Genomic DNA, 18,020 nt, shown 5'->3' with positions numbered 1-18,020 from the left:
TATAAAGCTGTAGGTGCAAGCTCCTGGAAACACTCCCTGTCCAAACTAAGTTAGACACCCATCCTTTATCCTCTCTTATCATATTGCACTGAGATGGTTTGTTCACTATAAGCTCTTTGAGGATGAAAAACCCATTTTCCTTCCTATTATATCTGCAGCCTACAGCACACAGTGCTCAGTTAATACATGCTGAATTGCCACCCAAATAAAACTTAGCACAATCATTTACCCATTTACCTTAGGAGGGAGTCCTATCCGATGGAATTTTCTACCTACTTTAGGCACTTTCTCTAAAGCATACTTTTTGCCTCTAGATTTTGCACGGTCAATTGCACTGTAGTTAAATGTCTCACTGACAAGCCAAACCACCTAGAAACACACAGTTTTAGAAAAATGGTTATTAGAATTGGCATTATAATATTTCTACTCATATACTACGTGAAATGTACTTTAAAACCATTAATTAGCAGAGTTTAACCCTATAGTAAATGCCTCAGAGAATCTAAAAGAGAAAGGCTTAGGGATTTTGCAAACTCAGTTAAACGGCATGTATTTCTGGGAGAGACAGTCAAAAACTGGCTAGTGGAAGCAAAAAGTAATCATCCGCAGATTTAGGAACAAATATTGTGAGGAAGTCTTCAAGTAAAAGTTTATAAAGGCTAAAAAAAAAAAAATAGCAGTCTTTCGAGCGCATTAGTTAACTCTACCTTCAGGAGAATTTCTAGAACCTCAATATTTTTCTGCTTTCAAACTGTTAGTTCTTTTTCCCCTTGTCAGCACCATCTAAGCTTGTATGAGTGTGGGATATTCCCCTTGGACACTTTGTGGATTTCCACTAGAATCAATTAGTTTCTCATGACTCTGGATACCAAACCAAAGGCTCAACTTTAGGCTGTCATTAGAAATATTACTAAAGTGTTCACAGAGAAATAGGCTATAAATTAGAAGTACATAATTAAAAACAATTTCTCCTTTACCTTTGTTTTAGGTACAATGCCCAGATGAAGCTTTTCATCTACAAGGGAGGCACCAGCTTCAGAAAGGTATCCCTGATTAGGAAGCAGGCAGCCTCTACCAAAGCAGCAAGGGCAGCAGACCTTATGAACATATTTGGTCCATTTTGGATTCAGTTGACCATAAGGCTCTTCTGATTTGGGTTTAAACACACCTATAGTTTTCTATATAAAAAAGTAGAAATTTTGTTAGACTTCTGATATAGAGAGACAATAATCCACAAAATGCATTTTGAGAAATCTTTTTGTATTTCTTCCCACCAGATTTGGGCATTACTCTTACATATTAAGAGGTTCAGTTTTAATTATATTTTTATATTCATTCTCATTCAACAATCTAAAATCAATAATCCCTTGGGCTAGTAGTTTTCAAACTGTGCTCTGAGAAATACTAGGGAAGGTGAGAGTAGAGATGAGGGTATGGTTCTAAGACCCCATGCCACTTAACTGGATCAACTCTGACTTTATCTGTTTTATTACTGGACTTCCAAGTTATGGAAGGGTTATAGCAATTTTACAATATTTGAAAACCACTACTCTAGGTGAAATGATTTTATCTTTCAGCATCTATTAATTATCAAAATTATATGTTTATTTATCATCTACTTTCTCATTAGATGTACCTTCTATAACGGCAGAGACTGCTTGTTAGGGCTATATTCCAAGTACTCAGAACAGTGCCCAGTATGCAGTAGGCATTCAAGCATTTGTTAAATGAACTAATAAATCCAATGACAAAAAGTAGTCTCTAAATCCAAAGGTAATGATAGTTGTATGTGAACCTCTATGCTGTGAGATTCTCCTACCCTAATCATTTTCCAATTTTTTTTAATGAATCAATTTTAAATAAATTCTCTCCTTTAAAAAAAATTGCTCGTGGATGTCTAAAGTCTATAATCTTTATTACCAGTCTAATAAAATATATTCATATTAAATTAGAGGGTGAATTATCCTTAGACAAGATTTAAAAGCCTTACTATAATTTTAAGTATATAATTGCTTTATAATGCAATAAAGTCTAAATCACTAGTAAAAAAGTCAACAAGAACAAATTACAAAATCAAACTCAGAATAAAGGTTGATAGATTGACATGACTTACATATACATTTAAAATTCAAAAAAGACTATGTTTTAAAATACAACTTTGATCTTTGTAAAAAATATTAGGATGAAATCATAATCTTTCTTAGTCCTGAAAAAAGAACTGCTGGCTATGTATCATTTAGAAAGCTTTTAGAGATAATAACATAGATTTCTGAAAAATTCTAGACTAAGTGGAACAAAGTCCCATATCAACTTCTCTTTTCTGCCCTCGAATTATACTTTGGTTCATTTCACTATGTCACATTCCAATGCCTTCAATTTTCAGATTGCCCAGGCTCCTCTGGGAAAAAAATTCCTAGGGCAAAATAAGTCTTTGAAAAAGATCTGGAAATTACATTGAATATGTTTTTAAAGTTTAAATTTCTACTCTGCTTGGCTAATATAGTTACTGTAAAGTTAGGACTTATGAATATAAACTCAACAAATCTTTTGCTGTGAATATGAGTATTCCATAAATGCTTGAGATCATGTATTAAAATAATAGGACAGCAAACTATGACTTAAAATGAAGAGCTCTATTTCTAAATAATAGAGTGCTTTAGTTAAAAACAACAAAAAACCTAACCTTTATTTTTGAAAAGGGTGCAATCAGATTAGGAAAATATCTTCAGAACCTCACAATGATTTCACATTTAAATTAGTGTTTTCCAAAACTTCTGTTATGTATACTAGATCTATGAAATTCTCACCCTCTTAGGATCCTTCACAAAGTAACTTCCACTTGAACCTTGAGAGATTCTTTCTGGAAAAACTCCAAATTCTACTGCTTGCTCTGCTTTCAACACAGTATCAGCAAATTCAGGATCATCCAAGAATGTATTCAATACTGAAGAACCAACAATTACCACATTAAAACAAACAAACAAACAAACAAGCAAACAAACAAAAAACGACTAATGTTAATACAGACTATGAAGAAAAAAAAGTTCAGCTATGAGAATGCTCATGATGGGGACCTGTAATACTGGGTTAGGTTATTAGCATTAGGACATTAAGGTACAGAAAAAAATGTAATCAAGCATCATATGGGTTTCTTGGATTCTTCCTTCTTTCCTCCCTAACCCCACTTCTCTTTAAACTTCAAGTAATGACACATGAAAAAGAAAATCCCTATTTGTTGAAATAATCACACCAATACCTCATTACTCTGAATTCCTCTCTTCCAGTGATTTCGTTCTCTAGCCTACCTCAGCTTCCAACCGCAAAGTCACACCTCAGATCTGTCATTACTAATACCTGCAATCTTTCCATACCTTTCAATTTCAAGTAACTTCTCTCTTCCTAGTTCATTCCCTCTGGTACCCTGAATCCCCAAAATTCTTCCAACCCCCTAGGGTATACAAAACACTGATCTACCATGTTGTCACTAATCTTTGTGTCCTTATTTCCCTTCTTGGCCAGCTTAAATTATGGTCAGTCATCACATAACCACTCTTCCTTTCCTCCCTCCCCTCATCATGGCCACCTGGAAAAATCCCAGTCCTGGTTAAACTGAACTGTCTGCTGAGTATGCCTAGGCCCAGACAGCTAAACTCAACTAGACAAACACAAACACAATGCCTGATAGCTCACTTGAATTTAAATTCATCACCAGAAACTTCAGGAGGGCCCTTCATAATGCTTGGGAAGCATATTACATTCCTGTTATGGACTGACTGTCCTCTCAAAATATGTTGAAGCCCTAACTCCCAATGGAATTATATTGGAAGATAGAGTCTTTGGGGGGTAATTATACTTAGGTGAGGTGATGAGAGTAAGACCGCCAGGGCAGGATTAGTGCCAAGGGCATGCTCTCTCTCTCCCTGTGTCACATGAGGACACAGTGAGAAGGTGGCTCTCTGCAAGCCAGGAAGACAGCCCTCTCATCTTGGACTTCCCATTCTCCAGAACTGTTAGAAATAAATGTCTGTTGTTTAAACCACTCGGTCTATGGTATTTTGTTCTAGCATCCTGAACTAACACATCTCCAGGTACACAGTCTCTCCCACTGTTCTGGACAACTCTCAAACCCTCCTCTCTTCTCAAATTTTCAACACTTCCTCTCCCTCAGATGAGCCTTAAGAGATGCAGTCAGAAAAAACTATCATCAGCCCTCTGCACCACATCTGTTCTGATACCCTCTGCCTTCCACCTGTTACTATAGATGAACTGTCTAAGCATCCACTTTGTGTACTGGACCCTATCTCTTCCTGATGAGTCCAGAGCATTTCTTCAGCATTTCTTCCCTGCATCAATATTTCCCTCTTTATTGGATCATTTCCATCACCATACAAAGCATGCTATAATTTTTCTCATCCTAAATCTAACTCCCACATTACTCCTAGATGTTCTGCATTTCTTTCTTTTTTTTTTTTTTTAAGATTCCATTTATTTATCAGAGAGAGAGGGAGAGAGCGAGCACAGGCAGACAGAATGGCAGGCAGAGGCAGAGGGAGAAGCAGGCTCCCTGCAGAGCAAGGAGCCCGATGTGGGACTCGATCCCAGGACGCTGGGATCATGACCTGAGCCGAAGGCAGCTGCTTAACCAACTGAGCCACCCAGGCGTCCCAATGTTCTGCATTTCTTGATGGTCTCTATAGTTATTTATATTTTCCATCTCCAATTTTTCTTCCCCGATTTTCTCTTGAACCCATTTAAATCAGGCTTCTGTCCCAACCACTCCATTCATAAAGCTTTTGTTGGGGTATGCAGTCATCCATATTGCTAAATCTAACCTCAAAACTCATCTTCCTTGCCCAACTCCAACATTTGACCCTGTTGGTCACTCCCTCCTCCTTCACTTGTCTTCCAGGATTCCCCTTCACCAGGTTTTTCCACTTCATTGGCTTCTCTTTTTGTCTCTTTGCTGGCTCATTTTTATCTCCCTGACAGACTGACTTTGCAATGCCTCAGATTCAGTTCATGGTCCTTTTCTCTTCTTCATCAGCACTGATTAACTCCCAAATTTATATTTGGGCCTGGACTTCTGCCCTGAACTCCAAACTACTATACTCAATATCTCTACTTGGATGTTTAATGGACAGCTCAAACTTTACTCCGCCAAACTCAATTCTTATCTTTGTCACCCTTCCTGACTGCTTTCCTCCCAAGTTTCCCTATTTCAGTTGCTGGCAACTCCAAATCTTTCAGCTGCTCAGACCAGAAACCTTGGAATCATCTATCATCTTAAAACTCTTACCATCAACATTTAAACCATCAGCACTTTGCATGACTCTATCTTACATAAACACCCAGAATCCAACCATCTCCATCCCCTCAATGTGATCCAAGTGACTATCAACTCTTAACCTGGATTATTATGAGTCTCCTAACCACTCTCCGTCTTCACCCATGCCTTCTCTATACTCGACAGAGAAACTATAGCAGTAATTCTTTCAAATCATGTCAGATCTGGGGAACCTGGGTGGCTCAGTTGGTTAAGCGCCTGCCTCTGGCTCAGGTCATGATCTCAAGGTCCTGAGATCAAGCCCCAGTTGGGCCCCCTGCTCAATGGAGAGTCTGCTTCTCCCTCTCCCTATGTCCTAACCCCCCCCACACACACACACCCAGCTCGTGCTCATGCTCTCTCAAATAAATAAATAAATATTTTTTAAAAAAAGATGTCAGATTATGTTACTTTTGTACAAAACAGCCCAATGGTTTCCTATCTCACTAAAAGTCCAATCCTTATAATGGCCCCAAGGCCCTATACAATCCTCCCTAACTTCCACTTTAATGACCTGTTTAGCACTTATGACTTGGGATAATATATAATACATAACAAATTATTTATTTATTTTGTGAGCTATAAAAAGACAAGGATTTCTTTCACTATACTTCTATAGTTCCTGGAACATAATAGGCACTCAATACACACTTGCAGAATGAATTAACAATTTATCATTTAAAGCAACAGACAAGGCAAAAATTATTCATACTTTACTTTGGAAGGTATTTAAATGCTATTACATGCATTCAACATTATGAAAATTCAAAACATAAACTTACCTTAACTTAAAATTTGCCTTAATTTAGGCAGAAATAAAACTGTTATTTATTTATTTTAAAAAGTATGTGGTAAGAAAAATGCCACAAAAAAGGCAATTGGACATATTTAACTTACTTAAAAGAAGAATAAATAATCCAAGTATTTTAGTCATGTCAATACAATTGATATGCTAATTCATAATCATCCTCATTTACCTCATGAAAATAATTAAGAATGGAGGAACTTTCTCTTTAATCACTGTATATCCCTGGTACCTGGATAAGGGATCAGCATTTACTGAGTAGTTAATAAATATTTAATGGAATAAATGAAGTATTATTTATGTGCTAGAAGATGCCAGTAATAATTATCATTAGTCAAATGGTATTTCTTCTAGGCCAAGACTCTTAATAAGAAAGAATTTGAAAAGTTATTTATTTCAACCCTGCTCCTAGCACCAGTATACCTTTTTTTTTTTTAAAGATTTTTATTTATTTGACAGAGAGAGAGATCACAAGTAGGCAGAGAGGCAGGCAGAGAGAGAGGAGGAAGCTTGCTGAGCAGAGAGTCCGATGCGGGGCTCCATCCCAGGACCCTGGGACCACTACCAGAGCCAAAGGCAGAGGCTTTAACCCACTGAGCCACCCAGGCGCCCCAACCAGTATACTCTTTTAATATATCACTAGAAGGGGGCTCTTTGGGCAACTGTTTCAACACTTTCAAGGAGACATCACTGCTTTTTACTTGCTCCTCTTATATGGAAAAAAATATAAGCTCCCCCTTTTTCTCGAAGTAAGTCTCCTGTGGTTTCTCCGAATGTCCTAGACCTACTATCTGGAGCAAAACAAAAGTCCACTTACTCCTTTCTTCCCAGGGGTAGCCCTTCAAATAGCTGAAGATAATTTCATGCTCTCCTAAGTCTCCTCTATTCTCCATCTCCTTCCAGATGTAAGTGTTTTCAGGCTTTCCAGCATGTGAGTTGCCCTCTTGTTTCATGCCTCAGTTGTTCAATGTGCCCCATTAAAATATTGTCTTCAGAATCCAGAAACCCATTGCAGAGAATAGAGATGCCTGTCAGTGTTCAGCAGTATACCAAAATGAGAAGCATTCTAGTATTACATTAGTTGTTTAGGAATCTGGTCATACCACTAACACATACTGAGCTAGCTAAACTCTTAGACCACTCTTGGTCTGTCCCATGCCATACCTGAGCAGTTCTTGTGGAAACTATGTGCAGACTTGGACATATTGCTATTAAATGTTATCAAATTGTTTTATGGGCTAAGCTTTATGAGTTCATCATAAAACCTACCTTTGTTGCTTTTATGGATCCCATGCGCATGCTCTGAACAGTTAAGAATTCAGTTTCAAACAAAATCAGATCAAGTAGAACCATTCCTATAAAATCAGCCAGCATATTCTTAATCCCTTTCTCTTTAATTTGTCCCTTACTGAGCACTCGTCTTTTGGATAAATGAGATAATCTCCCCACATGAAAATGGGCATTCTTTGAAGATGGCCTGGATTTACCATCACTTGTTAGAATGACACTTAAAAGACAACTGGTCTTACCATCTAAATGATCAGCCAGAAAAAATGACCACATATCAACTGTTCTAAAATCAAAGAAACTGTTTTTTAGGAGATAATTTTTCTTTAAGTCATAACTCACAATTACATTATAAAGCTTTCTTCATTTTACTTACTGAAATGTACATCTGGCAATTAGTTTAACTTGGAGGATGCTTCCAAAAGTTATGCTGCCTCAAGTTGTACATGCTATGGGAGATTTGGTTTGAAGGTTTGTAGTCATTGTTTTGATTTTTAATAGTAGAGGGGCATGGTTAGCCACATTTTCTTTAATTAAAAGAAATTTTTGGGGGGCACCTGCGTGGCTCAGTGGGTTAAGCCTCTGCTTTCAGTTCAGGTCATGATCTCAGGGTCCTGGGATGGAGCACCTCATCGGGCTCTCTGCTCAGCAGGGAGCCTGCTTCCCCTCACCTCTCTCTGCCTGCTTCTCTGCCTACTTGTGATCTCTGTCAAATAAATAAAATCTTTAAAAAAAAAAAAAAAGAAAAATTTTTTTTCAGGTAAAATTACTGTTATCCCTCTGAAGAAATAAACTATAAGGCTTTGATTTGTTGGTGTATCAAAGAATTTTCTGAGGAAAATATCACTTCTACCTCTGTGTACTCCCTTCTGGTTTCCTCTAAGATGTGTCAATCTTCTATTCAAGTTCCAGTCCTATTTGAGCTCCTCACTTTTCAAAAGATATCCAGCACATCCTCTCAACATTTGCCTATGCTATTCCCCATGTATATTCCAAGCTTCCTTCCCACGGCTAATTCTTACTGATCCTTGAACTCCATCTCTTCACTTGCAGCACTAGGACAAAATGACCTAAGTTCCAGAAGGGCAGAGACTGTTGTTTTGCTCTCTGGTATACTCTAACCACTTAAAAACAGTGCCTGGTACCTAGCAGGCCCTTGATAAATCTCACAATTATTTATTAACAAACTATCCCTTTGAACACACTTAAGAGTTATCACTGGCCTCGTAGTAACCAAAACTGAAAACAGAATAAGAGAATTCATTTTATAAACCTTTTATATAATTACATGTAGTAATTATCAAGGTCTCATTTTAATAAATAAACCAAAATGAGCCCCTCCTCACTTCAGGGGTTGGGATTCTATCTTACCCAATGACCGGAATAGTTTCTAAAAAGATAAGTAGTTAGCTTACTGGTTTGGTGATCTGAACCCTGCTCTTGGGAGTTCCAGGGCCATTTTTCAGGTCTCAAATTGGATACTGTTTCTTCTGCTAAGTGTTCCCTGGCCCCTAAATCCAGGACACAGTTCAAGGAACCCTCAGTTTTCCCCATTCAAATACACTGGCTGTTGAAATTGTTTTAATTGACTGTTTCCACCATTAGGCTAAAAAGCTATGTGGGGACAAGGCTCCTAATTGAACACGCATCTGATATCTGGTCACCACTGTTTCCCCAAGGCCTCAGTTCCCACGGGCACCCAGCAGGCACTCAAGCATTTGAGAATGATTTATCTCAGCAATAAATGGAAAACAAAAAATAGGTGTCTTCATATTACTAGTTGAAGAATAATCTCTTGAGAGAGAGAAGTGGCTTCTCAATCAGTACCTTTCAAAAGGTCAGTTATGGAGGACTGTCAAGACACACAGGGCATCTACTCTTCTAACACCTTCCTCTAAATTCAGCCAGATGATCAGCATTTAGAATACAGATCCAGCAATACTTACAGCACCATCCATTAGAAATTCTTCTATTACAATGGGCTTCAGGGACGTTCTAAGAAATACCCCTACGAAACTCATCACTTTTATTACAAAGATACTATTCATCATGTAGTCTCTTCTCCAAAAGATACATGACAGATTTTCCTTTGTCAGGTCTGTTTTGACTCAAATAACTGGTTTAACTTTATGGGCACATTGACTGTGCTCCTCTCAAGTTGGCTCCTCAGGAACTTTAGAGATCAGATTTGTGGGCTGCCTGCACCAAGCATCCAATGTGCATTTTGTGTACTCTTATGCCAGCCTCCATTTCCTTACTTCCCACCCACGTCTTTCTTCCTTACTTTAAGATTTTTTTTTTTTTTTTTTTTTTTTTAGTTATTTGACAGAGAGAGAGAAATCACAAGCAGGCAGAGAGGCAGGCAGAGAGAGAGGGGGAAGCAGGCTCCCCGCCAAGCAGAGAGCCTGACGCGGGGCTCAACCCCAGGACCCTGAGATCACGACCCGAGCTGAAGGCAGAGGCTTAAACCACTGAGCCACCCAGGCGCCCCTCTTCCTTACTTTAAATGATGCTATTTTGTTCAAACATTTATAAAGCACCATGAATTGTTAAAAGGCTTATAAATATACACTTCCTTTTCCTTTGGTAGTTCTTTGTGTTCTAACACCATTCCCTAATTGTAGACTCTCTAAAAAAACTGTTAAGTGCTCCTGGTTTGTATTAACTGGGACCTTGAGAAGTCACTTCATCTCCCTGTGCTTCCTTAAAATGAGACTAACATATAGTAGACACTTCATGGGGTTAGTATGAATTAATGGAACTGAAGTACATAGAACTATGCCCTACACGTACTGCTACCTAGGTATTAACTATTATCATCTTTATTACTCTCCAACTCACTGATTAAAATGACAACTACAACAAGGAATGCCACTAATCTTTCTACTTTGACACTGACCCAACACTGTTTTTATGCTGGTTCCAGACTCTGTCAGTGTCTTGCTCAAGTGAAGGTTACAGACATTCTTCCACTGGCTGAAGTACATAAAATTCCTATTTACATTAAAAAAAATAGATAAGCATAAATGTATATGCTTTAAGCACAAGATAAATCATGTTAATATCAACCTAAAGGTAAGAATTGCTTAGAACTAAAGAGGTGGCTTCATGGAAGTTGGGTGGTAAAGGGCAAAGGAAGTTACCATTAACTTATTAAAATAACTCATTAAAAAATAACTTAAAAATCTAGTTATATTACTCAATCATAAACTTTTTAGGAGACTAGTATGAAATTTTTAAAATACTTTTTACAACTCAAAACTATTTTTTAGTCCATTAAAAATAAGACTTCCATTAATAACCACAAGTAACAATTACTTTATAATACTCGGGATCTACAGCAAAATGGAAAAAGTGCAGGGCATAAAAAGAACTAGGCTCAGTTCTGGCTTTACCACTTCCTGTATACTTGACTTCGGCTTACCGCTAAAGTTCTATGACCTACTACTAGTCATCACAGTATTATTCATTTTCAATCCTCATAACATGGGTGAGGGTGAATAACAACTTGTTGTGCTGTTGTGAGAATTAATGAACTACACAAAAAGAAATCTTAGCCAACTGTAAACTGTGATATAAATTATTACCATTTAAAACGGGAGGAATTCTCTTTAGCTACCAATCTTTATTCAGAGTACTACAGTCTATTCTACTGTTACTTTTTCTAGACTTAATACCTTTTCTTCTTTTTTTTTTTTTAAACAAAGCCTCATTTTCATAGAATAACCACACTCAAGAAAAACCACACAGAATAACCACACTCTTTTAGGCTCCATTAAAATCTAGCTACCCAGGTAGCTTTAGGGTAGGGAAAAAAAGCAAACTAGCCACACAGATTTTAGTTACTTTACAGAAGGATTCTAGGTAATACAGAAACAAATTACATAGCTAGGTGAATGTGGGTCCCTTTGTGATCATCATGTTTGTTCTGTTCAGTGTTGTACGATCAATGCACCTGTTAGCTAACGTAATGACAGCAGACTTGGCATGTCAGAGCAATTAGCTAAAGCTTTATTCATGAAAGACCTGAAGGGGAAAGTTTGGTTCTCCGGGGCCTCTCCGATTTACCTGAGAGGATGTTTGAATGTAAGCTCAACTTCAACTTGAATAACCTATTCTATCCCAAATTCCTTAAATTGTAGGAGCCCCATTATTGTAGTGGTAGCAGTAAAATGTAGTGGTACATGTAAAATCTAAAAACTCAGGGATAAGCAAGCAGTATTAATTAAAGCTGCATTTCCTGTAGCTTTTCTTTAAGCCATCACATACAGACTTCTACTACAGGCACAGTACACACCTCATCTCACTTAAACCATCCCAACCGCCAACAAATAGATGTAACCATAATTTTACAAACGAGCCCATCTCATCTTCAGCTATGATTCATACAAATGTACCCTATTTTACTATCAAAGTAGCCTAACTCGACTCAACTTGCCAAAAAACTTACTTTATCAAGGAATATCCATGCTTGCAAGAGCATGCCTACACTTTTTACTGGTCTTCAACATCGTACCAATTACCCTCTTTTCTATCTGAGGCTACCGGTCCACTTAATAGTGAAAAAGTGCCCCCCTCCCCCTCGAAGTGTAAGAACAGAAAGGGCTCCAGAAAGAAAACTTTGCAAGAGAAATCACAGCTAGAGAAATTCAACTGCCTCTGCCCCCTCTGACTAACGTCACAATAACATTAACCAGAAAGTTTTGAAATGTGTCCGGATGGCATCTAGATTTTCTTGCTGTTCATCTCTCTGCTGTCATCCATCTGCCTGGCAAATTCACAACTCGGGGAACCTTCCTGACAGTTCACGGTTCTTAAGCCAAACCTCAAGTCCAAACTTGAGCAAACAACTTACGTCATTTCACCGTGCTAAGTTTTTCTCAGTGTCTGATTTCAAAAAGTTTAGGCTTACTCTTGCGGGAGGCCCCAAGGATCAGAGTGACAACTACAGGCCTTAGGTGAAGTGGCCTATGCCCCCTGGGAAAGATGCGAGGACACCGGGGAGCGGAGAGAAAGGCAAGGGTCCAAGCTTCGGCTGCCGGCGGGCCCCCTGGTCCGTGCTCCGGATGGGAGGGTTGCCTGAATGACCGCCTTTCCTCCCAGGCAAGTGCTGGTGTGGGACAGAGATGGGACCCTGCAGGGGCCGGGCGGCGACGCGCTCACGGCAGGGGACCGGGAGGGGGGCTGCGGGGTGGTGTAAGGGCCGGGTCGCACCTGCACCTCGGGGGCGTTTCCGGGTGGGGTGGGTGGGCGAGCTCCGGCTGACACTCACGCTCCGGGAGGGCCGGCTGGACGCGTCCCAAGACCGGAGTAGCAGTTCCTTGTCTCCAGCCTCGCGAGGAGAGGCCGCGCCCTCCTGGCCGGCAGCCTCCACGAGCCTGACGGCGATCCCGGGGGCGCCCTTAGGTGGCTGGGCCCAGGCGGTCCGCGGCAGCAGCGGCTCCCGCTCCTCGTCGTCCTCCGCTTCCAAGCTCCCGCCGCCGTCCTCCGACGCCAGCCGCCCGGACTCGGAGGACTCCGCCATGGCCTCCCTCTGTGCCTTCCGTGTTGAGACCGGCTCAGAGTGGCGAGCTGCCCGGCTCTGGCCTCGGCATCGCGGAGAACTGCAGCCGCTGTGGCGGGTCCAGGACACCTCACAGACTCCCTGCCCGCCAGGCGGTTGTCCCCGCGCAGTCGCCAGCCGCGCCCCACCTCGCGCCAACCCTGCGCCTGCGCGGAAGGGCGGGGGCGTAGTGGGCGGGGCGTGAGGCGGCTGTCACCTGCAGCGGCTGGAGAGGGAAGTTGCGAGGTGGGGGTGGGTGCGCTTGAGGAGCGCTGGGGTTGGCGTTAATTTACGTCCGCCGAGGCTCCCCCATCCAACCTAGGTCAGTCTATCCTACACTGCAGAATTCTTTCGTAGAACTTACTACAATCCATACCTACACCTTTATTTCAGTGACTAACATTTGTTACACCTACTACAAGCCCACGAGAGTGGGGACCTTGTCTTTTGTTCAGACATTCTGGACTTCGGTTATTTGTATTTTGTCTCTCCCCCCTCCCCACAACTAATTTAGCTGGAAGTTTTTTGGGGAGAGGGGATGAAATATTTTAATCTAACGGCAGCACATAATACTGTACAGTGAGCACACCCAGTTCCAGGAGAGATCCCCTCCAGGTTAGAAGGAAGTTCTCAAAAGTAAGTGGATTTGTGAGAGCCCGGCCCCCTGCTCAGGGGAGGGAGAGGGAACGGAATGAACAAAGCATGGAGGTCTCCTCTCCTGTCACTTGTAGATCCAGCTCTGAGCACACCTCTTGTAATACACCAGCTCTTCAGGCTGGAGCCATTAGCCAATCTCCTTCTCCGCACTCTCCACGGAGTCTTTGCCGTGGATAATGTTCCTGCCAACTTGGATGCAGAAGTCCCCACGAATGGTCCCAGGCTTGGAGTCTGGAGGGTTGGTCTCCCCAAGCATCACTCGGTCTGTCTTCACCACGTTCAGGCCCTCCCAGACCATGACAACCGCGGGCCATGACTGCATGTACTTGAGCAAGCCGGCCAAGAAGGGACGATCCTTCAGGTCGATGTAGTGCTCCTTGAGAAGGTCTTCAGAAGTCTGAATTAATTTCATAGCAATGAGGCGGAATCCCTTTTGCTCAAAACGCTTGATGATTTCTCCCACAAGGCTGCACTGCAACCCATCAGGCTTGATGGCAATGAAGGTGCGTTCACTGTTGGCCATGGTCCCCTCCAGCTGGTCTGGCTGCCTAGTGAGAAGTTTATCATTTAAAAAAATCTTTTTAAAAAGCCGTCTTTTGGTTCCACTGATTTTTTGTTTTCTAGTTCATTGATTTTTGAGCTTTATTATTTCCTTCTTGCTACTTAATTTGAATTTGATTCCTCTTGTTTTGCCAACTGCTCGAGTAGAAGAGTGTATTATTGATTCCGGACCTTTCCATTTTTTAAAAATAGAAGTATTTAAAGCTATGCCTTTCCCTCTATGCCCTGCTTTATCTGCATTCACAATTTTTGTTATTTTGTATTTTCATTTTCATCATTTCAAAATATTTTTTTATTTCCCTTATGGTTTCTTCTTAGACTCATTTCTTTGAAATGTGTGTGTAATTTCCAAATATTTAGGTGCTTTGCTAATTTAATTCTGTTGTGGCCAGAGAAGATAAATCAAGATTTCAAACTTTTTTGAAATTTATTGAGACATTTCATACCCTAGCATGTTACCTGCCTTAGTAAACAGTCTATGTGCTCTTTAAGAAGAATGTGTATTCTGCAGGTGAGTGACTCTGTAACTGACTATTGTTTCTATAAATATCAGTTCAGTATTGATAGTGTCATTCCCATCAGTTATACCTTTATGGGTTTTTAAAAAATATTTATTTTTTTAAAAATTTACTTATTTATTTGAGAGAGAGAGGAAAGCAGGGGGAGAAGCAGAGGGAGAGGGACAGGCAGACTTCAGGCTGAGCGCAAGTCCCACGTGGGGCTCAATCCCCGGACTCTGAGATCATAAACCGACCCAAAATCAAGAGTCAGATGCTTGACTGATTGAGCCACCCAGGCCCTCCTATCCTTATGGATTTTTATATTTAGTTGTTCCATCACTCATTGAGATGAGGGTTACATTCTATGATTGTAGATTTGTCTATTTCTTCTTTTAGTTTCTTGAAGTTTTGCTTTATATATTTTGAAGTTGTGTTATTAGGTGCATACACAGGATCTTTATGTCTTCAGTTGGGTTTTTATTTCTACCTGATGATTTTATTTGATCCTTTCCTTTCTTTCCTTCTTTCCTACCTACCTTCCTTTCGTTCTTCCCTCCTTCCTTCCTTTTGTAATGGACTGTCCCTCCTTATCTCTTGTAATACTTGTGCCTTGAAGTCCATATTGTCTGATAGTAATATAGCCACTCCACTTTTCTTAGGCTTACTGTTTGCCTGATAAATCTTTTTCCACCCTTTTCAATCAATTTGTATCTTTATGTGTGCGTGTTTGTAAATATGCATCTCCTGTAATAGCTTATAGTTGGTAATAAAATCTTGATTTTATTATTTACATTTAGTCTGATAATTTCTGGCTTTCATTTGGAGATTTTAGTCTACTTATTTTTAATGTAATATTGTAGTTGTACTTAGATTTACTGCCATTTGCAACCATATTCTATATGTTTAATCCTTTTTTTTGTTCTTCTGTATGTCCCTTCTTGCTTTCTTTTGGGTTAATCATTATTTCTTCATACTTCATCTTAAGTCCTCTATTGGCCTTCTGCTAAACCTCTTTACATTAATTTGAGTGCTTATTCTAGCACTTACTGTATACATCCTTAAATTATCTCAGTGTGCATAGAGTTTATATCGTAGTACCTGATGTAAAATGTGAAAACCTTGAGAAAGTGTTGTTCTACTTATCTCCCATCCTTAATGTTATTATTGTCATATATATTAGATCCATATATATTTAAATATAGTCAATAATTTTTGTCTTGAACAATTACATGTCTTATAAAGAAATTAAGAAAACAACCTATACTGTTTTGTATTTACCTATATTTTGCCATTTTCAATGCTCTTTTTTTCCCCCCCAAGTGCTCTTCATTCCTTTCTGAGGACCCAAGTTTCCAACTAGTATAAATTTCCTCTGAAGAATTTTTTTAAAAGCATTTCTTGTAATAGACATCAGCTGGTGATATATTTTAAGTTTTCAATTATCTGAAGTTATTTTTACTTCACCATCACTTTAAAAATAAACTTTCTCTAGATAAAGAATTCTGGATTATGTTTTCCCTTTGCTCCCCCTCCAAGTTCAAGTCTAAAAATGTAATTTCATTGTCCTCTACCCTTCATTTTTTCTGAATTGTGTCCCTCCACCCACCCACCCAGGTTGTACTATGTCATTTTTTTATAGATGCTTTTAAGATTTCTTCTTTATCCTTGCTTTTTCAATAATTTCACCATGATTCTCTTGATATAAATTTCTCTCTCTCTCTCTCTATATATATATATATATCCTGCTTGAGTTTTGCTTGGGTTTCTTGGATCTGTAGGTGTACGTATTCCAACAAATTTGGAAAAATTTCAGCCATTATTTTTTCAAACTTTTTCCTGTCACATTCTGGGATTCTCATTATATATATGTTAGACTATTTGATAATGTCATAAAGATCAATAGGGCTGTATTAGTTTTTTCAAGAAGTTTATCTCTGTTTTACAGATTATATAATTTCTCTTAATCTGTTTTTAAATTTGCCAAGTCTTCAGACACTTCTAATTGACTGTTAAACCCACCCAGGGGGTGTATTTTCAAATTTTGTGCTTTTCAATTCTAGAATTTCCATTTGACTCTTTTTAAGAGTTTCTATGTATCTGTTAACATTTTCCATCTGTTAATTTATTATGACTATATATATTTTTAAATCCTTGAGTATATATAAAGTGTTTGAAAATCTTTGCTAATTCTTGTATCTGAGTTATCTTAGAGTCAATTTCTATTGATTACTTTTTTTCTTGCCTATGGGTCAAATTTTCCCTTTTTAATGTATTTGTTATTTTTTAAATTGTATATTAGATTTTGTGGATGATATATTGTGGAACCTCTAGATTCAATTTTCTTCCTCTGATGAGTGTTGATATATTCTAGTATGTAGTAAAGTAATCCAGAGTCAAATTCCACCTGAAATTTTTGATCATTTCTTTCAACAATCTTGATGTTGTTTTTTCCTGGGCTCCTTGGAGTCTCCCTCATGCACTGAGTTCAGGAGTCAACCAAGGATTTGGGTAGGTTGTGTGTGTAGATTTTGGAGTTCTCTCCTTCTGTTAGTCCTTCCTTTTCAGGATTTTCCTCCTCCATTTCTAGGTGTTCTGGTAGCTCCAGACTCTAACCTTAAGCCATTAGGACTGTGGCTTTCTGATTGACTTCCAGGTGCTGTTCACAGTACAGACTGAGTAATCCTCCCCCACCCCCATGAAAAGATGTATGAGCATAAATCATACTTATTGTATTCCAATTTTTCGAAGAACAGCCATCCTTTCAATTACTGCCTGCCTGCTTTTGGTTGCTTTCCAGTATCTTCAAATAATTGTTTTTGTATTTTCCCTAAAGTTTAGCATTTTTATCTGTAAATGGGTTAGTCTAATACAACCTCCTTTGACATATTTTATTGGAAATGTATCCTTTAATGAGATAAATGGTACTATATTTTTGTCAGTAGTTTACATGTTAGTACTGGACTCTTACTTATTGCTTGATAAGGCAGGATTCAGTATCAGTTCTATTTGCAGTTTTAGTTTTCAAAGACATAAATGCTGAGAAAATCTGTTGAAATAAATAGATGAATATGGGAAACATTTTATAATAACAATGTCACTCAAATCTTTGATCTTTCTTTCAAAATATGTACCAAAGATCACAGAGTATTTTATCTGATTACCAAAAATTATTTTTGTGATTAATCATCACATACCTAATTCAGGTTCTCCTTTGAGTTTTTTACTTTCTCAATTTCTGGAAAATGTATCAAAAAGCCTTTTAAAAACATATCCAATTATTAATAATTGCACTGTAACTCTTTCACTTCAAGGCACCTTATCTTTTAACTCATAATATGATACTAT

At 38.9% G+C, this 18,020-nt stretch overlaps 2 protein-coding genes across 6 annotated transcripts in view; both read right to left on the bottom strand.

The window, feature by feature from the left end:
* Window positions 1-13,143, bottom strand: part of PI4K2B (phosphatidylinositol 4-kinase type 2 beta) — a 30,149-nt gene extending 17,006 nt beyond the window's left edge. The window contains exons 1-6 of one of the 5 annotated variants that reach the window (XM_032334006.1): window positions 12,688-12,746; window positions 10,315-10,409; window positions 6,946-7,117; window positions 2,808-2,944; window positions 978-1,178; window positions 238-369 (exon numbers count right to left, since the gene is read on the bottom strand). In XM_032334006.1, the coding sequence (XP_032189897.1) occupies window positions 238-369; window positions 978-1,178; window positions 2,808-2,944; window positions 6,946-7,081 (606 nt within the window). In that variant the 5' untranslated portion in view covers window positions 7,082-7,117; window positions 10,315-10,409; window positions 12,688-12,746. The other 4 variants (XM_032334007.1, XM_032334008.1, XM_032334005.1 and 1 more) reach the window with 4 other exon arrangements.
* A 460-nt stretch (window positions 13,144-13,603) lies between these two features.
* LOC116584943 (nucleoside diphosphate kinase A-like) lies at window positions 13,604-14,144 on the bottom strand. The gene has a single exon (XM_032334010.1). It carries the CDS (start codon window positions 14,135-14,137, stop codon window positions 13,742-13,744), a length of 396 nt encoding a protein of 131 aa, XP_032189901.1. The 5' UTR covers window positions 14,138-14,144; the 3' UTR covers window positions 13,604-13,741.
* Between the last annotated feature and the right edge of the window lie 3,876 nt (window positions 14,145-18,020).

The sequence above is a fragment of the Mustela erminea genome, chromosome 2 (genome assembly GCF_009829155.1).
Source record: "Mustela erminea isolate mMusErm1 chromosome 2, mMusErm1.Pri, whole genome shotgun sequence".
Lineage (NCBI taxonomy): Eukaryota > Metazoa > Chordata > Mammalia > Carnivora > Mustelidae > Mustela > Mustela erminea.
This window is presented reverse-complemented; position numbering and strand designations above follow the sequence as displayed.